We start from the raw sequence: 21,387 nt of genomic DNA on the forward strand, positions 1-21,387 counted from the left end.
AGCTGGCCTTAAAAACATATAGGAACTCCTTGAGGCTATGGCTCCACTACATACTTAGACTACTGTAGTTACAGCAACCTTATTATTACAACATGGGCCAAGGGTGTATTTGGCAGGGGACAATGTCTTGTATTTCAAACATCCAGAAGTACTTTCTTTGTCCACATGTAAGATAACAATGTATTTAACAGTAAGCGCTTGAAGAGAAGTAGGCTGAACGGAAACTGGTGATTTTGCTTTTCCAGCTGACCTTGAAGCCAGCTGGAATTCATTCACTTATTGGAACTGGGTAAAATACATGGAGATATTCCATCGGCATGCAGATTACTGTTGAATTCTGAGTAAAAACTTGTACTGCATGTGGCTGCCACAGTGTATGCCAGTCCTGGTTCTCCTGTTATTTTCAAGAAAAGAAGTCCTGGGGATAGCACAAACACAAGCCTTCCTCTGGCCTGAAGTCAGGACACAGCATGAGGTGCACATTCATCCTGCAGGGTACCCCTCGCAGCTTTTGAGTTTACACATCCCTGAAAATCTCAACTAATTAAATCCGAGACAGTGAAGGAGAGATGCTGGCTTTCATTTTCTGATGTTGTTACCTATGTTTTTATCAATATCAAATTCCTGCAGATTTGACCCTGAGAATCTCACCAAGCACCACTGCTGATACCTCTTCAGGACCAGGACTTGTAATAATGTGAATAAAGTTATGCAAAGAACCTCAAAAATCATGGCAAGGTAAGTTTTTAGGCATGAGCTGATAAAACCCAGAAATGTTATAAAAACAAAAATCAGTATTTAAAAAAAAAAAATAATTAAAATTTCTTCAGTGTATTACAAGTTATTTACTGTCCTTAATACTAAGAATAATGTAATCACTAGGAAAAGTTATTTGTCTAGCTGTGCAAGTATTCACCACTAGCAAAATTGCTTAAATGAAAAGGGAAAAAAAGATAGCTGTGTACACAAAATTAGCACGAGAATTAGCAATCAACTGTAGTTCATACACTGTCCTTAGCAGATAGCATCCTCTTTATTAACAAATGATAAACTGCTTAGTGGAGTTTTTGCTTAGTGATATCACCATAATAACAAACACATGTTTTATTTATACTTCGAGTTACATCCAAAATATGCAAGCCATTCACTGACAGATTCTCTCTAACATCTAAAGACTCTTTACCCCAGATTTAAACTTTCATTGATCTAGATAAGATAGTACTCCATCAAAACTAAGGGGAATAATGCAACGACTTCAGTCGCTGTGCATGATGACTTCAGTTGCTGCACTTATCTTTGGGGATTTTCTTTCTGTGATACAACAAAGCAAAAAACTGCATTTCTTAAAGCCAGCTGCACTTTATTCGTAAGGATGGTATTTTTTCTCTGTGGGATACAGTGCTATTTGTGCAGCAGATTGTATTTTGACAGATGTAACTGTATCATAAAAAGGCCCTTAGCACTACCATACTGGTAGCTCACAAACGCTCATGAGCTCCAGGATTTCATTAAAAGCGAACAACAACAACAACAGAAGAACTCCCCTCCCAAAACTAACAAAAAAATAACAATTAAAATGTTTTTGAGAGTGTAAAATGCCTCCAAACCACTTACCTCCCCCACACCAGTCTGCAGAATTCTCAGCCCAGTTGTTTTTTCAAGCTCCTCTTTGTTCATGGCTATAAGGAAAATCAAGATTGAAAGAGTTATGGGATAGCTGAAATGTGCATAATTTTGCAGCACATGTAGTGTAACCAGCCTCCCTTCCTATCCTCCATCAATAAATTCATGACTTTTGCCATCTACGGAATATTTTTCCCTGCCAGTCATTCTGCTATTCAGTGTTTTGAATGCATAAATGCACCATTAATTGTTCACTTTTCTGTGAAAAAGAAAATCAAACTAATTCTTGCTCTCTTGTATACAGAACATGACACATTTAATACATCCACAGTGTGTCTAGGAAGTTCTCTTTGGTAGAATCTTCCCACTGTCGTTCTTGAAGCAAGGAGCAGTGTGGCATCTTGCCACTGCAGCAGCACTGTCACCATGTATGATATTTCAGAATAAATTACAGTTTTACCTAGCAGGGAAGATAAATAGTTTATCTCAAAACATCAGGATGCAGTGCACAATATTTTCCTTTCTAAAATTGAGATTTTTTCCTATTTATCAGTTTCTGGATCAGTAAAAGCACTCAAAAATAATCAGAAATAAAACAGTATAAAAAAAAAAACAACAAAATATGAGTAGTAATAACTGAGACTAGGTTATACCTATAACCTAGAAATGTCCTTTGCATGGACTTGAGCACTAGCATTGCCCAAACTAATCAAGGATGAGATCATGAGAGCTGAGGGTATAGGGTAAGGTCACCTTGTTTTGGGCAGGAAGGTGTTAACCATTCAGATGCATACTGTATCAGTTGGATTCATGGCCAAAAAACAGACACCCATCCTGTTTTATTTATTAATAGAGACGAAACCTTACAGCCTTATTAAACTCTTCTCACTTGGTTGTCTAGTCATTGACTATCTAATCCAAGTGAGTCATCTAGGTTCTCTCTGCAGTCAATGGGAAGATATGAACATTTAACACTGAGTCATCCCACACAGCTTACACACATCAGGAGGCACCTCTCTCTTTCCTCTGATTACAAGGACTGTGGGATAGACTCAGCGTCTCAATTTAAGAAAGCTGAAGGAAGTACTGCTACCAGAAAGCACAAGAAGTGTGCCAGAACATACTATAAACAGTAAATTTACATAAAAATACTGAAAAGAATTCATATATTTTTCCTACATTTTGGAAAAATACAATTTAATTGCAGCTGTTTGAAACATTCAGAACAATTCACATCATAGCAGACATTTCTTAGGAGCAATATTATTGTGAGATGATGCTTTCTTTAGTTTGTCCAAAGTAGAACATAAATGACTCACATTTATTTCAGAGGTGAGTTGTATCATTAGGGCTCATTTTCACCTCATATATCCAAAACGCTGAATTATTTTTCTAAGTATTTGTATGTGCAAAGACTCAAAAAGTAAAAATGTAAGCAAATCTAATACAGAGAAATTTTTGTACCTACAGCAAGATATTAATATTGTGCATGATGCAAATAGAGAGGAAAGCTCAGTCCATCTTTTAGACCCAGCTGTTTTGCTGATGAGAACACAGAATCCCTAGCACAAACATGTGGTTTGCTGGATCACAGCCTAAAAAAAACACACAACACTCACATACATACTACTTAGACCATGCTTCACACATTAACAATGTATGTGTTTATTACACTCAGTCACTGCAACTGCAAAAGGATGGTTTGGCTGGATCACATGATTTGAGACCATATTATATAAGTTGTACAATATGAATTTCCAAAAAGTTAACCTTTGCAAACAAGCTTGATTTTCAGCCTTGAGATGGACTGGATTGTGTTGCTTTATGGATAGCAGATAATTTGCCACACTGATGTTTTCCCTTTTGGATTGTGCCCTGCTAGCGCATTGATAGAATCAAGCTCAGCACATACATTAAAGACATTTCTATCAAATGCAAAAATTTAAAAGATTAAAAAGAACTGGAAACCCTATGGCCTCCTTCAGAAAAACTGCACCAAATGATTCTTTGGTAACTTGGGGCAAATACAGCTGTGCAGCAGAGTGGCTGTAAAATAAATGAGGTACAAGTAAACAAAAGGCTAAATCCTATACGTACTTTTATATTGCAAGAAAAGTTAACAGGAAATATATGGTCTGCTGAATTACTGAATTTTGTATTCACTGCTACATATTTGACCAATCTCTTCTTTGTAGGCTTCCTGCAAACTTTAGTTTTTGAAGCTTTGAGATATATATACATAAGGCATACTTAACACACCCTTCCCTCTTGATATTGGCTAAAAGAAAAAGGACAGCTCTGACAGCTGTTCTAACCTGAACTTTGCCAAAATAGAGAGGCATGAAGGCATGCTGTGTTACTGATCAAATCAGAACCTAAAAAGGCTGAAGCTCAGGAACTGTCAGACCACAGAGACACAGCCAAACATCCCCAGCATCTTCACTCCCAGTGTGCAGCAGAAGCATATTTTAACTACTCTTGAACTCCACAAACAGTTTAGGAAAGCCAAAAATTCAGTCAAAAACAATGGTGCCAAGCTTATAGCATCAACCACATATCAAGAAACTGCTTGAAGTTACTGAACATGATATAACTTCTTAACTCTTTCTATCTATAATTGTAGTTAAGAATGTCAATACGCTAACGTTACATGAGGAAAAAGTGGTGGGAAAATAAATTCAGTTCCTTGAAAACTGGCCAACATTTTAAAGAGTATTTTACTGTGCTACCTACTAGTTTTCACCACAGTAGAAATATTCAGCAGATAATATTTCTGATGCAGAATTTATGGACTAGAAATAATAATTTTGTGTAATGCAGCAAGTTGCACAAAGTTGATTTGTTTTCAGCCTTGGCTCAATGTCCTGAAATACTAATGGAGGACTCACAAACTTATCAGCAAAAAGCCATAATCCAATCTAGTGTCCTTCTATGATGGATTGATTACAATAGCCAAAAAGGGAAGGCCAACAGATATAATCTACCTGGAGTCCTGGAAGGCCCATGGTCCCACACCATATTGTTATTTCTATACTGGGGAGGTATAGATTTGAAGGATGGACTATATGGTGAATAAGGAACAGACTGGGAGAGCTCACTGAGAGCAGCCCTGAGGAAAAGGAGTCAGGAGTTCTGGTGCATGAAAAGCTTGATGCAGGACAACAGTGTGTCCTGGAAGGCCAATTGTATCCTGGACTGCATCAGAAGAGGTGGCCAGCAGGGTGAGGTAGGTGATTGTTTTCCTCTACTCTGCCCTCGTGAGGCCCCGTATGGAATACTGCCTCTAAATCAGAAGCTACAGCACAAGAAAGACATAGAGCTGTTGGAGAAGGTCCAGAGGAGGGCCATGAAGATGGTCATAGGTCTGGAGAAGATAAGGCTTTGGGGACACCTTATAGTAGCCTTCCAGTACCTAAAGAAAAGCTGGAGAGAGACTATTTAAACAGGAAGATAGTGGTAGGACCTTTTAAACTTAAAGATTATAGATTTAGGTTAGAAAAAATTTTTAAGTACAAGGCAGTGAGGCAGTGGCATAGTTTGCCCAGAGAAGCTGTGGATGCCCCATCCCTGGAGGGGCCCAATGCAAGGTTGGATGGAGTCTGGGCAACCTCATGTAATAGGTGGCAACTCTGCCAATGGCAGAGACATTAGAAGTAGATGATCTTTAAGGTCCCTTGGATCCAAGCCATTCTATGATAGAAAAAACAGCTACTCAAAAAAAAGGAAAAAAAAGAAAAAAAAAAAAAAACCTCTCAAATAAATAAACAAATAAAACCAATTCCATTTGCAATGTACAAATCCCATTTTTTAATCTCCCACTGAAACAAAAAGAGCCTCCAAACACACAAAAAAGAGGCTTTTAAATTAAATTCACTAGATGAAGGATATGCAAATTACCTGGAGAAGCAGAGCCCTATAATGTTCTCAAAATTCTGCAATAGCCTATTTAATTAGTATTTTAATTTATCAGAATAATTCTTTGCACTTGACAATTTATGCAGTATCCCATATAATTAAGCACGTAGCTACAGTGGAATAATTTTGCCTTCTCTCTGTATACCAGTTATTTTAACCTGAAAGAATCTGTGGAAGTCTCTTCTGTGATCTAAATTACAATGGGGACAACTTAATGGCTTTGCTCTATTAGGGAGCACGATGAGGGTGTTACTGAGTGTGTCAGGGTAGCGACTGTCACTATTCTTAGTCTTCACCAACCAGAGGGAAGTCTGACGTGTTTCCCAAGGGCTAACATTTATTTCCTTCAGCAAAGTTATCTGCCAGTGGCATAGTCAGGAATTTGACTGCTTAGTTTTGTAGTTGGCAGGTTTGACCTCAGCTCACTGGTTATTAGGAGAAACAAGTTACAGGTAGAACTTCAGCCTCATTGTAACCCTTCTGGAAGAAGGAAGCCCTGAGAAACAAGTGGTTCACAAAGGTTTAATGTAAAGGAGGTTACCAAGCATAACCATGCCCTCCAAAATACTCATGGGAACACGTGTACACTGGTACAGGTGCTGCAGGATTTACCCCCTCCATGGAAGAAATCACCCTAAATATGGAAAGTATTTGTCAGAAGATGGTATCACTCACAAGGAAACCTTATTTTTCTGCTATGTATCTGACTTTGAGGGTGTGTTTTATCTAATTAAACACAGAAGACAACAGTATTTACAGCCATATGATTCCCCTGACCTCTATTACATGCCCATTTCAGAATGAGTCAATTCATGCCCTGGACTCACTAACGATATTGACTGAACCTCCAGTCAATAAAACGATGGAAGGCAATTAATTCAGATTTACCGTCCAATGAATTCTACACCAACGATTCTCTTCACAATTGTTTGTTGCAAATCCCCTTTCACAAAGATAAATTCAGAAGAATTTCATCTATTTTCCTGTCTTTGAGGAAAGGAAAGGGAAACGGAGGAAGGGAGATCCAGAGAAATGGTATTTATTATGCTTATAATTTTTTAACAGATTTCACAAACCTAACACAAGCAAACATTGCATTTATTTCTATCAAGTGCTTTGGATTGTATGGAAAGTTTCTTTATAGGATGAACCAGAAGGACTGCCTTTATGGTTGCACATGAGTGGCTTACATACACAGCACATACAAAAATCTTTGTCTCTTGTAATTCAATGAAAATGGATTCCCATAATGTTTGGGCCCTTTCTCTGCTGAGAATTTTTAGAGTAAACCTGTTCTTGCACATCCTGAAACTGCTGAGGTAGTCACAGAGCAGAGAAAAAACATCTCAGAGAGACAGCTCAGCACTATCTAGGTCTTTCAGAATACTGGAGTATGTGGATATGTAATATAGGCTTTCCAACCTTGTGCACTTGGCTTTGCTAGAAATAATCAAAACACATTTTAATGAACTTGGAATTAGATACTTAAGTGTAGCCATGTTCAGAAGAGTAGACTTTCTGGAATACAAGATAAAACCTCTCTCCCTTCAGTACACATCTCTGAATTCCTCTCAGCACTCCTTCCAGGGAATGCAGCCTGTGAATCTGTAACTCCTCTCTCCAAGCAGGAGTAGTACTGGGCGGCAGGTAAATAAGTCACAAAACACAACACAAGCATCCAAAGTGCTCCAGACAGCACAAAAATTACAAACAAAAATTACAAACAAAAATTACTAACTCAAGAAGCCACATGCAAGGAGAGGAAAGTTCCCTCCACTCAATTTTACAATTTAGTGAAGGGAAAGTATACAGACTGCAGGGTAAAAGGCATTTTGTCTTCCATTCGCCAGTGGATGATGAAGAGAGATTGTAGCTTCATGCGTAATTTCTAGTTAACTGGCAGCCAGGCCTGGATTGAAAATGGTTGCAGAGATGTCAAAGCGACATATCTGTACTAGTGACAGCTTGCTAAATATTATGTCATATTCAATTTTCAAGTCATTTTTCAAATGATTTTAATTAGATATTGTTTCAATCTCACGTGCGTTAATTTAATTTCTGGTATCAACATTTCAGCTTTCAATCTGCTCAGATACAGTACCTTGCTGTCTGGAATAATTTAAAATATCGTTTGCTTCTCTAGCGATTTTCAGGGCACACATCATTTACAACCCTCTCTAGCTAATAAGACTAGCAGATGGAAATTCAGGCCATACTCCCTGTGCCCCTTTGGATTTTCACAGATTTTGGTACAAGACAGCCAAATATACATGTACACGATCAAGGATTTTCCATCTCTGATTCTCTTCAATTCTGTTAAAAATGCACAAGAAATAAGCAATTTGTCAGGCAAATAGCAGCACTGCATAAGAGAAAAACTGGCCCATACCAGAGAATCTAAAAGTTGTGTATTTTTAAAAACTCATTCACTAAAGTGAAATCGCTTTCCCTTCTCTAAAACATTTACCTCTCATGCCCCCGAGATCCCACAGTCAGAAAATGTTGAAGGATAGGGCTGCAAGCATCTGATACATCAAGACCTCTCACGGCTCTCTGTTTGCATAGATTAGACACAGATATTTTAAGCATATTCTTTCTGCCTGACTGCTTGTATTGATTTATTTTTACTGACTTAATAAATAGCTGCTCAATTGTATGTTTTCTCCTAACTGTCCTTTAAAATCAGCACAATGCTATTTTAAAATATGATATTTAAATTGTAGCAAAGGAGTGTGGAATATATTAGATAACATTTTTGCATTTCTCTGGAGGATTTATGTTAATAGTAGGATCCCTCCCTATGAACATTGCTTGTCTCAATTAAAACATCAGTTGAGGCTCACTTGTTAGACAAGAGCAAACGCATTGTCAGAGATCGAATTATCCCATCTTGAGATAGGCATCATTTCCTCATCATATATAAACACATACGATGAATATATATGGTCATATGAGATATTTTTCCACAGGCAAAGAAGTATATATATAAGCTCCAAAATACTTCAGCGGTAAAACATTCCTACAAACAACATCACAGCTATGGAGAGGAATTTTTTAGGTGCAGTGTCAATGCGATGGTTCAATCCTGGAAATATGAACAACACTACTTGATATAAATTAGAACTGTAGGAATGAAAACCATTTATTGGTTCTTAATACTTTCTTGCAGAGCTTCAGAAACCCATTTTCAAAACTATTTTCCTAAATCATTTAAGGAAGTCCATGTCCATCAACTGCAGAGAACTGAGTACTGATAATGAAAAATAGCCATGCTTTAGTTGTGTATGTTTTACAATTGAGAATATACCTCACTGACTTATTAACTTTTTAATACTGCTAACCACTGCAGTTGTAATAATTCAATCCTGTACATTTCTTTATGCTCTGTATGGCACATGTATGTGTAACAATTTGCTTGCATACTTAAAACACTCATCTAATATTTATAGCTAAAGATGTACCTATTCAGCCAATGCTAGCAGAAATGGATGAAAAGAAGTGTTACTCCACTCTTCATATCAACTTTTCTTCAGATAAAAATTCCTTGACACATTTCAGCCCCATAAAAGTAATTGAGGTAGAACAACCTGCAGCAAGCTGAGCAGAAGCCCAAGTAGAATACACTCAAGTAGACAACTGCAGCATGAGGAGACAATTTTTCTCAGCAAACTCCTTTCTGGGCTGATTGCTAATGTCTAGACTAACTTTTTAATTGTATTTTTTGTCAGTCCCAGTCAGCTTAACATTGAACTTCACCATCAGATGTTCAGTCTTAATTTTTACAAATTAGAAGGCAAGATTCATGGTCCCATAGGATGTAGGGTAAGAAGGACCATCTGGATTTCTCTCAGCCATTCTCAGTTTCGGGAAGGCTTTGCCTCCTCACCTTCACAACACCGAAGGAGCTTCACATGAGCTTAAAACCACAGTTTCTTCTCTTTCCTTTTAAACAAACAGGATCATGGAATAGAATTGTAGAACAGTTTTTCTGTTTTATTTATACTTAAGATTTTGACAGATTGGTTTCATTTTCTTTTGATAAAATACTACTAAAATATGAAAATAGATAATTGCAGTCAGCTTTTCAAGATTAGCTAAATATTCTGGAGTTCCATATCCGCATTTTGCTTCTGTTTGTATATTCTCTCTTTCCATATTCCTCATTTTAGTCCCTCAGGATATCCACTGCATCTCCCTTCTCTGTTTTACTGTTTTCATGTAAGAGTTCTCTGTCCTCTTTACAAATACAAACAGCTATGTAAGATCAGTCCCTTGTTCTTTTAGCATTTTAGAAGAAGTGGAAAAAATTAGGAGCTTCTATGGTCAACTCTATGTAATTGAAACAAATATATTTACTTACTTCCAGCCCAGGAAGAGTAATATCTAAAATAATTCTCTCTCATGTTCTCTCTTTTCTAAAAATACAAATTGAGGCTAGGAGAAAAAAGCAGAAGTGTTTCAGAAGCTGGTACAGGTGATGTTTATAGTTTCATAGAAAATAAGGTAATAGTTATCTGGACTTTAAATGAGGGAGAACAAACTTTTACGAGGGTGGATAGAGATAGGAAAAGAGGGAATGGTTTTAAACTAAGACAGAAGGTGTTTAGGTTAGACATTAGGAGGAAGTTTTTCACACAGAGGGTGGTGACGCACTGGAACAGGTTGCCCAAGGAGGTTTTTTTGTTTTTTTTTTTGTTTTTTTATTTTAATTCCTAGGGATAAATGATATGATTTTTAGCTGAATAAAAAATGAAAGGAATATTGACCAACTGAAGAAGGAGAGAGTTTGTCTCTATCTATGTGGAGTTTTGTGCTTCAAAGACAAAGAATTGGAGGTGGCAGAGCTGTTTAGGTTGTACAAACTTTGTCAACAGATCCAGTCCCAACATAGTCACTGGCTGTTTTTACAACTGTTTACAAGGGTAGATAGAGATAGGAAAAGGGGGAATGGTTTTAAACTAAGACGGGTGAGGTTAAGTTAGATATTAGGAGGAAGTTTTTCACACAGAGGATGGTAACACAGGAACAGGTTGCCCAAGGAGGTTGTAGATGCCCCATCCCTGGAGGCATTCAGGGCCAGGCTGGATGTGGCTCTGGGCAGCCTGGTCTGGTGGTTGCTGACCCTGCACACAGCAGGAGGTTGAAACTGGATGAGCATTGTGGTCCTTTTCAACCCAGGCCATTCTATCGTTCTGATTCTATGTATGTGTGTTTTCACTGAAATGGATGAAGTGTTACTAAGAGGAGGGAAAGGACTACACCGCCCTTCCAGCAGCTGACCAACTACATTTTTAACATTTCTATTATGTTTCAATAGGAAGCAACTGAAAGGATTCAGGAAAAGAAAATGGAGAACAGTCATTCCTCCCTTAGAGCAGGGATCCACTCTGTCTGAAGGCTCCCCTGGAAAGTACACTGAGCTTTTTTGATATTACAACACGTAATACTCAGAGCTACACAGGTTGGCTGCTAACTATTAAGTCTCATCATTGTTAAGTTGTACAACAAAAGTTGTACTTTCTCCTATTTACATCACCTAGAGACTTCTCATGGAAACAGCCTGAAATGCATGATTTATTCTTACTTAAAATCTGTTGAAATTTTTAGACAGATGTTATAGCATGTTTGCATTGGTATATGAAAAATTTAAGAGGCATTACCACTAATTCACAGCATGCCAAACTGTCACTATTTTTAATAAATACACATTCAATAACTGTCATTTTTTTTCCAGTCATTTCCTCAACTTCCACAGTTAATAAAACAGTACCCTTTAGGTTCATTTCTTTAATGATCCAAAACACAACTACAAGCCATGCTATTTGTTATTCATCTGCAACTACACTTAATGTCATCCTCATGGCACAAATGTAACAAGACTGAGTTGGGAAAACATTAGCAATATTTCAACTGACTGGTTCACTAAATCATGAATAACACAGCTAATGCACAAGGTCATTCACTAACAAAATCTATTTGCCATGCCCTCGGAATAAAATGAAAATATTTATTACCACGGAAGCCACTGGTAACAGGAGCTACTATAAAGCTTTCAGGTGGAAGTGGACAGGGATGATGTCAACTTGCCAATTGTTTCTCATAAGATTTTTCACAATGAAAATTTGGAAAGCTACCTCAGTATCCTTAAAAGAATTTATTTGAAAAAGAAATTCAGCAAAATAAAGCAGATTCAGTGAAACCTGCACAACACAAGCTCAGTGTATTTAAAAGAGTACCAACGTTGACCACATCATTAAAAAATGATAAAATCATGGTTTGCCAAGAATGAGGAAATGGAAAATAAGGATGTTCTTTTACAGATGTTCTTGAAAGATGTTCTTTTACAGGAATGACTGAGTTCCAAGTGCATTTATAGAATTTCCATACGCATGTGTGAGGACAGGTGTGCATATTTGATGAGAATAATGAGAAAAAGGATTTAACAGAGAAGACCTACATGCATGAAGAATGGTTACCCTGCAGTCTGTGGGGACAGCTGTAAGGGAAAGGTTACAGTTCCTATTGCCAGTCTCAGAAGAATTTGGCACTTGTTCAGTAGCTATCTAAAGTACAAACTCAACACCTGAAACCTGAACAAGTCCTTCCAAATACTTTATTTCACCCACTAGAAAGACAGAAAGGATTGCTGAAGCCATACTCACAGTATTTACTATTGGAAATTATTCTATCATATGCAAATTCTTCTCATTGCCAGCACCCTTGAGTATATGGTACTGTGCAAGCACAGAGCAAGCAGGTGGTTCCTGTGCAAAGGACTTCATATCTACCAAACAAATGGTGACAGTGAATAGCTACAGATAGGAGTAAAGATAGCACAGAATTAATGTTAGCCAACTGACTGCAGAACACCAAAGCAACATCCATTCACACAGTGCTTTTCCTCTTATTTTCTGGCATGGGAAATGATGTGATTAGCTAAGCCTTATAAATCCTTTAAAAGCTGCAGCACTTTTCTCGCTTTGCTGTTTAGAGGAGCAGAAGAGATTTATTGGCAGGGGTAAAAATAAGGAGAAATGACAGGAAAGGGCATTCTGATCAGCTTTCCCAGAACTACTGGAAGCAAAGGCAAAGCTTTTCTTTTCTGTAATTAGAGTGATGGAGAGGTCTCTATTTTGCGGTAGGCATAACCCAGTGCTTATTGCATGAGTTTCTGCTGGCATCATCTCTCCTTTAACAGTGCTGTGAAAACATTTTTACAGACTTCTTTCCAAAGTGTAAAAAGGATACCTGGTCTTCCCTGCTCTCTGTATTTTCAGTTCAATCCTAGGAAGTTATAGATCAGATTGGAGGCCTCTCACTGGGCAAAAGATGTTCTGTATTTCTGAGCTCTGTTCACTTTGTGGGGGAATCCTACATTCAGAAAGAAAAGCATTTCTGCCATGTTGCTTTCTGAAAATAAATCATTGAGAAACTGCTGAAATACTGGAACTGAAGCATATTAACCAAGAGGTTGTGGGTTCTTTCTCAAGAGTTAACCCTGCTGGTGCCCTTAAAATGCCAGCGATACACTCCTGTGTGTAACCCCTCATCCTTTTGGCAAAATGTGCACCACTGGCAGTAAGTCTTCCATTCATACCACCTGAGCTTCCCTGGCAAACACTGACTGACATGGTTTACAGACACCAGATCCAAAGCAGAGATAACCTCTGTCAAGGGTACGATAACCACTTTCATTGGCACTGATGCATTCAAAAGAGGACACTGGCCCACAGCCTTTATGAGACTGTCAGACTTGTATGGATTATGCAATTTAACGCATAGAAATCATTACTGGATACAATTTACTATAAATGTAAATGAAATGCCTATCCGCTTTATGCATACCCGGGCATAGGTCACTATTAGAGTGTCAGCAATTTCTAGCAATTTCTGCAAGCTGTTTTCTGTGAAAATTAGCATGATAGGTTCTTTATGGGGTGAAAACATATAGGAGAGCTGAAAGCTAGGTGAGATGCTTGCCCCATTTAGGCAGGCAGACTTTCTCCCATTAGGATAGGGTGTTGGCACACCCAGGATTGCACCTAGGTTCCCAAAAGTTCCCCTGAATGCACCCCTGCTGGAAACCATCCATGAAAGTAGAATTTGCTCCTGGAGAAGAGAAGCAGATATCACAAGGGCAGTGCAGATAATGACTTCCTCAGGAAATAATTTTGTGAGAAAATGTTTTGCATATTTCCTGACTTCTCTTTTGTAGACTGCCGAATCCGTGACTGATTTCTAAAGGAAAGGATGCTCTTGAGAAAGCAATTTAAAATTCCTTTTATATATATTTATATCATACACAAGGGTCCTACAGTAATTTAAACTTATACAGCTAACATGCATGTCTCAACATAAGATATATACATATAGCTTATTCCACCTACTACTCTTCAAAAATGAATATGAAACAGCAGTATAAACATAAATTAAGTATGAGGTATACATCTCCCCCATTCGAGATGAATGTATATTATTATCCCTTGACCCTTTCTTAATGTTCCATTTTACCATGTTTCTAAAATATTTATACCGTACAGGGTGTTAAATTATAGCAATTAAGACCATAGTATGGTTTTATTAATATTTCATCAAGAACATTTCATAATTTGAATTTCCCTGATGCCCTTCTGTTGCTTTGCTGTGCACTGTGGGGATGGAGGGCAGCTCTACTTTCTTCCTCTTCATCTTTGCAGAACTTTTCCACATTCTACCTTTATTTAGCCAAATGCATTGTTTTGCACCTACTGCATTTTTTTCGTGGGTTTTTTTTTTTTTTTTTTTCTCTCTGTGACCAACCTGTAACAATTTTGGGTGCTCTGTGTCCAGTTTTGTGCCCTCAGTACAGTAAAGGCATCCGGAAATTGGAGAGAGAAGAGGCTGAGTTTAAGCTGTAGTTTATTCTGCTGGGTTTGGAGAAGAGGAGGATAAATTAACGCACAACTGTAAAAAAGATGGAACCAGACTTATGCAGAGATTAATACCAAGAAAACAGGAGGTAGAGGGCACATCACAAGTTGGATATAGGAAATTCTAGTTGGACAGAAGGAAGGAACTACTCACTGAAGCAGAGATGGTTAACATGGGAACAGGCTGTTCTGTGAGACTATTAAATCTTTATTTTATGAGATTTCCAAAATTCAGGTAGAGCAAGGACCTCAGATTCAGTATTGCTTTCCAACAGACATTGGGCTAATGGTCTCCATAGGCTCCCTTCCAATTGAAATTTGCCAATGAAGATAAATATAAACCTGCTATCTTTTAAAGCAGTGGTTCTTCACATGAGAATGTATAATTCTATTGTTTTTCTTTTTTGTTTGTTTGTTTTGTTTTGTTTTTTCTTAATACTGATAAACCCTTACTGCAAATGGGCTCTGCATGTTTTTATGAGGAAAGGTTGTGATTCTCAAGAGTGTCATCATCACTCAGTCCCCGATTCAACAACTCAATTTTATTTCTGGTTTAGTCTGTTCTTACACAGCAAAGCACTATAGACATTTTCAGCTGATGAATCACAGCCCAAGAACGCTGGAGTGAAGAAGAAACACACAGAAATTTGAGGTAATTCAAACTAATGCTTGGAGTTTACCACTTAGTTTTTGTGGCACACAAAGCTGCACAGTCCTCACAGAGTGCAGAGCAAAACCAGAGAGATGGGGAAGATAAGAAAATGGAACATTATGTGAATGATGGAAAACTGGAAGCAAAGTCTCTAGCCAAGTTTTTTAGAAAAAAACAATATTAGAAACAGGCAAAGAACAGCAAAGAATAAAGAGGAAAAAAAAAAGAATATACAGTGTTGCTCAGGAATGAAGAAACAGCATATTTCCTTCATGAAACTGCATAAATGACATATGATTAAAGGAAACCACTAAGTTTTACTGTTGCAAAAGCACAAGGCAGATAGACACAAAGGTAGAAGGGGAGCAGAGACAGACCCATGGAAATAAAGACAGCTGAAGGTTGTGGAAAAATTTCCCTGGACTTTCAATTAGGCTTGGCTATATTTTGCATTCTGAATTCCAAAGACGGATTCTTAATGCACTATTAAATACCTAGAAATTAGGCATTTAGCTAACAATTCTTGTCTACTTTCTCTATGGCTGGTAGAGAGAAAGAGGCACTTCCATTCACACTTCATCTGCACTCAGATAAACGTTCACAAGTAGATAAAGTTTCACTACCATTCCACACGCAGCCACGATTTGCCAAAAGCAGCTCAGGGCTAGAAGCAAAGTAACAGCCAAAGATTTGTGGAAATGATTTGTGAGACACAGAAGTAAGGTGATCTCCTAAAGTAAAGTGATGGACAACGATGACTGACAACCTAGCAAAGAAATACGAGAGTTAAATGATAATTGTGAAATATTTCATTAATTTTAAAACACCGAGGATAGCTTTTATGAGGAACAGATTACAGCATCTTATTTTTTGTTCTAAACCATTAAATTGCCCTTTTTTGTGTGCTGTAATTATGTTGCATTAAATACTTTTATGAATTGTTACATTCAGCACACAGCAGTCTGTTTTCAAAATAATGGAATGCTACAGTTATTATATTTCAATTTGGAAAAAGCAGCATTATGTGTATCATAGGGATCAATTTTCATTAATTTCTGATAATGCCCACAAAAAGCTTCCTCCCCCTCAAAAATTTCCCAAACAAACAAAGCTGACACATGACGAGAAGGAACAAGTGCCGACAGGGTTGTCCTGCAAGGATTTGTGTGCTCTGAGAATTTATACAAATGGAGGCACCAAGAGAAGAGAACAGATCTCTGTATTATATTGTCACACAGAAGGAAGAGTTGATGCTCCTTCAAGTAACACTGTGCCATATATAAAAAAAAAAGCAATTTTGAGCAATTAGTTTCACCAGAGGTTGAGTGAAAATTTGAACTTTCTGCTGTCTTGCAAGTGAAGCTATGAAAGAGAGAGGAAGGTTGTTTTTCACTTTCAGGATGGGTGAGAATATGAATGCAAGATAATTAACAGGTTGCTTCATCTCTGGTTTTTGATAGTCAGCTTAATTTGGTCTTCTGTAATTTTGTATCTGGACAATTCCTTAAGTCAAGTTGGGAATTTAGTTCCCACAAGACCTCAACTATAATGGATAAGAGCACCGATTTCTTGTAAAATGGAGATATATGTAGGACGTAATTATACGTAAAGTGTATGTGTTCTGTGTGAACTATGTATGGTGCTGGAGTGGGATTTGCATATATTTGAATATTCATTAGATCTTCAATATCTTGTGAAACAAAATGCAATAAAGGAAGGAACAGAAACAGAGATAACAACAAGATGCATCTCTCATTTTCCTAATTTCACACTGTATAATGATCAACCCATCTATTTTCTTCTTTAAACATATCAACAAGACATTTGATATTATAAATAATATTAAATAATGGGCATTAATAGTGCATTATAAGTTTGCATTCGATTACAATCTTTAAATTAAATCCTAAGACATTAATACTTAGACAATAATAATAGAAAATTAAGCTTTAAATATAGGACTGTCATGGAAATTGTATTAGTAAGTTATAGTTAGAATACTTTAATAACATAAACTTTTCTAAATCAAACTGCAAGCACTGTTGAAAATTCATTAGAAGGAATTGAAATTCCTTTATCATATCAATGATAATACTACATCTGCATCATTCTTCAAAACTACTATATTATCACCTGTGCAATGTTGTTATTGACTGGATCACATTTTAAAATTATTATTTCAACACCTGTAGAGTTAAAGGAAAGTAGCATTTTTATACAGCCTAATACATCTGAAGGGAAAAGCACTCAGAGTATCTAAATATGTTTTTTATACACAGTTTGAACTCCAGCTGTTCAAAGTGAAGTGCTGCCTTTGGTGTGGAACATGAAGTACTTGGGATAGAAGAGCAGAGCAGCATCAGAGGAGGACCAACCATCTGATGCCACCAAATGCATGTATTGATTTCAGATTTTGAAAGCTCTCTTTACCTTGAATATTTAGCAGATTCAATGAAAGTTTGAACTGAACGTATGAGTTTAAATCCTGCTGTAACTAAAATGTAATCTCCGAGAGGGACACAAGATATACGTATCATTATGCTTCTTATCAGCAAACAAGATAGTAATTCAGAGACAGATACATGGCACAGTGGGCTTCTGCACTGTGGCCATTAAAAAAATACAAATGTCACATGCATTTATGATCCTCAATAGACTATGGGAAAGAAATGACTTTGAAATATCTTCTGTATAGTAGGCTAGTGATATTTTTTAGCATCATTACAATTAGAATATTTAATTTATTTCTTTGCTACTGGTAATATTCCATACTACATTTTCAGCATTAGAAAAGCTACAAAGCAATTAAATTGATTATTGGATTTAAGTTTCACTTTAATTGGGTCTTTTTTCACATTTCTTGTAGCTTTTCATTTCATTTCATTTATTTTAATTGTTAATTAATATTTACTTTCAAAAGAATCATGTTCATTGTTTCATTTGTAATAAAATCAAGACTTCCTTGTCATATCCAAGATACTGATCCCATTTTAAATCTAGGTGCTAGATAATAGCATTTGATAAGATAGTGAAAAGGATAACCATGCATATCGTCCATGGAGTAGTTCAAGAGCCAGGTAGATGTGGCAGTCAGTGCCATGGCTTAGTGGGCATGGTGGGGATGGGATGATGGTTGGATTAGATGACCTTTGTGGTCTTTTCCAACCTTTTTGATTCTACAATTCTATTTTCTATGAGGTATGTGGTATTTGGATTTCTTTCTCCAAACGTTACATCTCATTAAAACAAAACCAAGAGCCAACAAACCCAAAACATAGAAACCATGAAGCCTGGGGAAATGAAGCTGGTTAGATACATCTAGCAATAGTTTCAAAACTTCCTCCATGAACACCTTCCTCATTTTTAGCCATAAAAACCCTCCATAACAGATCTAAACGAGGACTGCTGATCTGCTGACAGAAGCTGATGTTTGATATATTCCTAAACGTTCTTAATCCAGAGTAGACCTGGAATAAGTTTTCCAAATTAATAATTTATTTACCTCAAGTTACTTTTTCCATGATATCAAAATAACAATTCTCTTTGCACCAACTGAAAATGCATTAGTACAAGAGGGAGCATTGCACATACATTCAACAGGTATTTTGGAGAATGAGAGAAAGCGGTTTTATGAGAAATGAGAATAACACAGGTAGAAAACTATTTTTTGCTTCAGTTGCTATCTTTGCTTCAAATGTATTTTAAAATACCCTTTTCTTATGAACATAATTCTTGCCATTGTTCCTATAATTTGCATCTGATACATACATAGGTAAGCTCCATGGCGAAGTCTGGAGCATATACCTGGGAAACCCAAGGAGTTACTAGCAATAGTTGCATCTAGTATACTTTTCATGGAAATTACTACTGTAGAGCAGAATATGCATTAGTGCCCAAGCTGCCAAGGTGAACTTCCACATCTTGGCATGCTCGGCCCTCCCTAGGCCTGGCAGTGACAGGGAACAGCGGGGTCCCAGCCTGTTGATCCTCCGCGGAAATGATAGCTCTTGGTAGAATAAATGAGTAGCAGCCATACACAACACTTTATGTCTTGCAGCTAAAGCTATTTGATTATATCTACCTGAGTCCTGCAACTGACTCCATCCCATGTGCCTATCTGTACAACCCAATTAATCTCAGTGTTGGATACCTGCCTGACTAGAGCAAAGGCAACTGAATAATTTGTGGTTATAATAGTACCATTTAATTACACCAGATTATTTTACATGCTGGTAAATTGGTAAATTCTCTCCAAACAGATTTGCCTTTTTAGATCTAATTGGACTAACGTTTTCTTTCTTTCCTTTTTTTTTTTTTTTTTTTGTCCTAACTCAGAATTTGATTCAGGAACAAATCTTCGTGTGAGACCATAATGGTTGTTTTGCTCCTCACTGAATTCACTGCCATGCTCCATAGGGTACTGTCAAATGAGGAATTTACCCTTTCGATTTCACAGGGTCACTTTTTCATAGGAGTTCAGTTCCATACATTTGAAATTTAACTGCTGTGCATCAATTACAGTTGGACATAAAAGTAAACAGAGCTGCTTCTGTCTTGCGAATCACATAACATAAACACATACCCTTTATATTACCCATGTTAGTACAAGTCTTTGTCTTCTGTACAAGATACATGGCACAGTGGGCTCCTACACTATGGATGTTAAAGAAGGAAGACAGAAGTGATTTGCCCAAATCATGCAGTAGCCTATCACCAGCACTGGAAATTGGACTGAAGCCAGACTTAGTGATACTACATTACACCCCATGGTTCAGCACAGAAAAATATCTAAATACTGATTATTTAACGTATTCAACACAGTTTGTAACTAAATATTACCGTTGGGAGGGGGCTTAATATGAAAGAAACATATGAAAAAGTAAAGAAAAACTTTAGAGCTAAATAAATCATCTGGACTAAATACCTCATATTTAGCCTTAGCTAACTGACTTTTTTCTGATGAAAGGTAAATAAAATTCTTCTGGGAAAAGGAGAAGGTACCTTTGAAGTAAAAAGCAGCAATCAATGCAAATAATAAAATCATAGATCAACTGAAAGGTTCTTTATTATGAATACATCTAAAAATTCGTTGTACTTGGTACTTCAGGTCCATTTAAAAATGAACTGATACAGCAACATTATTTCTTAGATTGACAACCAGCACACTGAATTTCATAGAGGTCAGGAGCTTACTTGTTTGTTTATCTGAAGTAGTCTTTCAGCTCTCTGATCTCCCCAGTCTATCATCATTACTAGCCTTCCCTGAGTTCTGGTTTTCAAATACCTTCTTTCCTGCTCGCTTTGCATTTCCTATTCAGCAATTTAACCCTACAGACAGTTTATAAAACAAGATAAAATCCATAAATTAGGCATCCATGTGTACTTGTGCCCTATATCTTTGTCAAGGATGATCACAATCAAATGCTTTTTTTCTTGTGACAGGCTGTCAGCAAGCACAATTATGGGTTCCCCTGCCTAAGCACAAGACAGAAGTAAGTCTCCTGTAGCAAGGGAAAGAGCTTCCTATTCATTCTTTTCTTTATGCCCATTTTCTTAATTCTCTTTATCTTTACAGATGGCTACTAATATTCTTTGGCTAAAGCAATGCTCTATTACATACTCAATATTTATATTCCTTTCAGAAGCAGTGAGAAAACTGGAGTGTAATGCAAACACATCCAAGCTAGGTTTATCCTGGGGGTCTGGCAGCTCTGTCATGTCACCACAGCAGTGTGAACAAATACCAAGGTGAGGCACTGGTCCAAGATGTCATCTCAAAACTGCTCGCAGCTTTCCTGGTAGCTTAAATCCTTTGAACCCTCTGATGTAAAAATATGTAGAGTAGAAATATTGCAGTGGACTTCACTACGATCAAAACTTAATTGTATTTTATTTTTTGACATTAGTGGAAGACATGATAAGGACAGAGAATGTGACTTATATCCATAGCTCCTTGGATAGCAACACTGGACTCAGAAACATATTTCCTTAAGTGGTGATCATTTTTGAATGAATGCTGTGGACCACTCATCATCTAAAGTGAGAGCTATTATAACAAATTCCAAATTGTGGTCTGTTGTGCAAGGAAAGATAATAAGGATATAAGAAAATCCTGTGCACCACGGGTCATTGTGATAGAGTTGAATGGTAGGAGAAAAAAAAATTAGGTTTCTGAGAGAAAATTCATAGATAGTTGAGAGATTCCACCTGAAGTGTGTTTTAGTACGTTGTCAAATTAAAAAACAAAACAACAATAACAAAAAAAAACAAACAAAAACAAGCATGATG

At 37.1% G+C, this 21,387-nt stretch overlaps 1 protein-coding gene across 6 annotated transcripts in view; it reads right to left on the reverse strand.

Moving 5' to 3' along the window:
• Positions 1–21,387, reverse strand: part of PTPRN2 (protein tyrosine phosphatase receptor type N2) — a 620,450-nt gene that overhangs the window by 228,601 nt on the left and 370,462 nt on the right. For all 6 annotated transcript variants that reach the window (XM_052695759.1, XM_052695758.1, XM_052695760.1 and 3 more), the window contains exon 12: positions 1,615–1,679. In XM_052695759.1, coding sequence (XP_052551719.1) covers positions 1,615–1,679 — 65 coding nt within the window. The remainder of the gene's footprint in view (positions 1–1,614; positions 1,680–21,387) is intronic.

Source organism: Tympanuchus pallidicinctus, unplaced genomic scaffold (assembly GCF_026119805.1).
Source record: "Tympanuchus pallidicinctus isolate F22 unplaced genomic scaffold, pur_lepc_1.0 scaffold3, whole genome shotgun sequence".
Taxonomy (NCBI): Eukaryota; Metazoa; Chordata; class Aves; order Galliformes; family Phasianidae; genus Tympanuchus; species Tympanuchus pallidicinctus.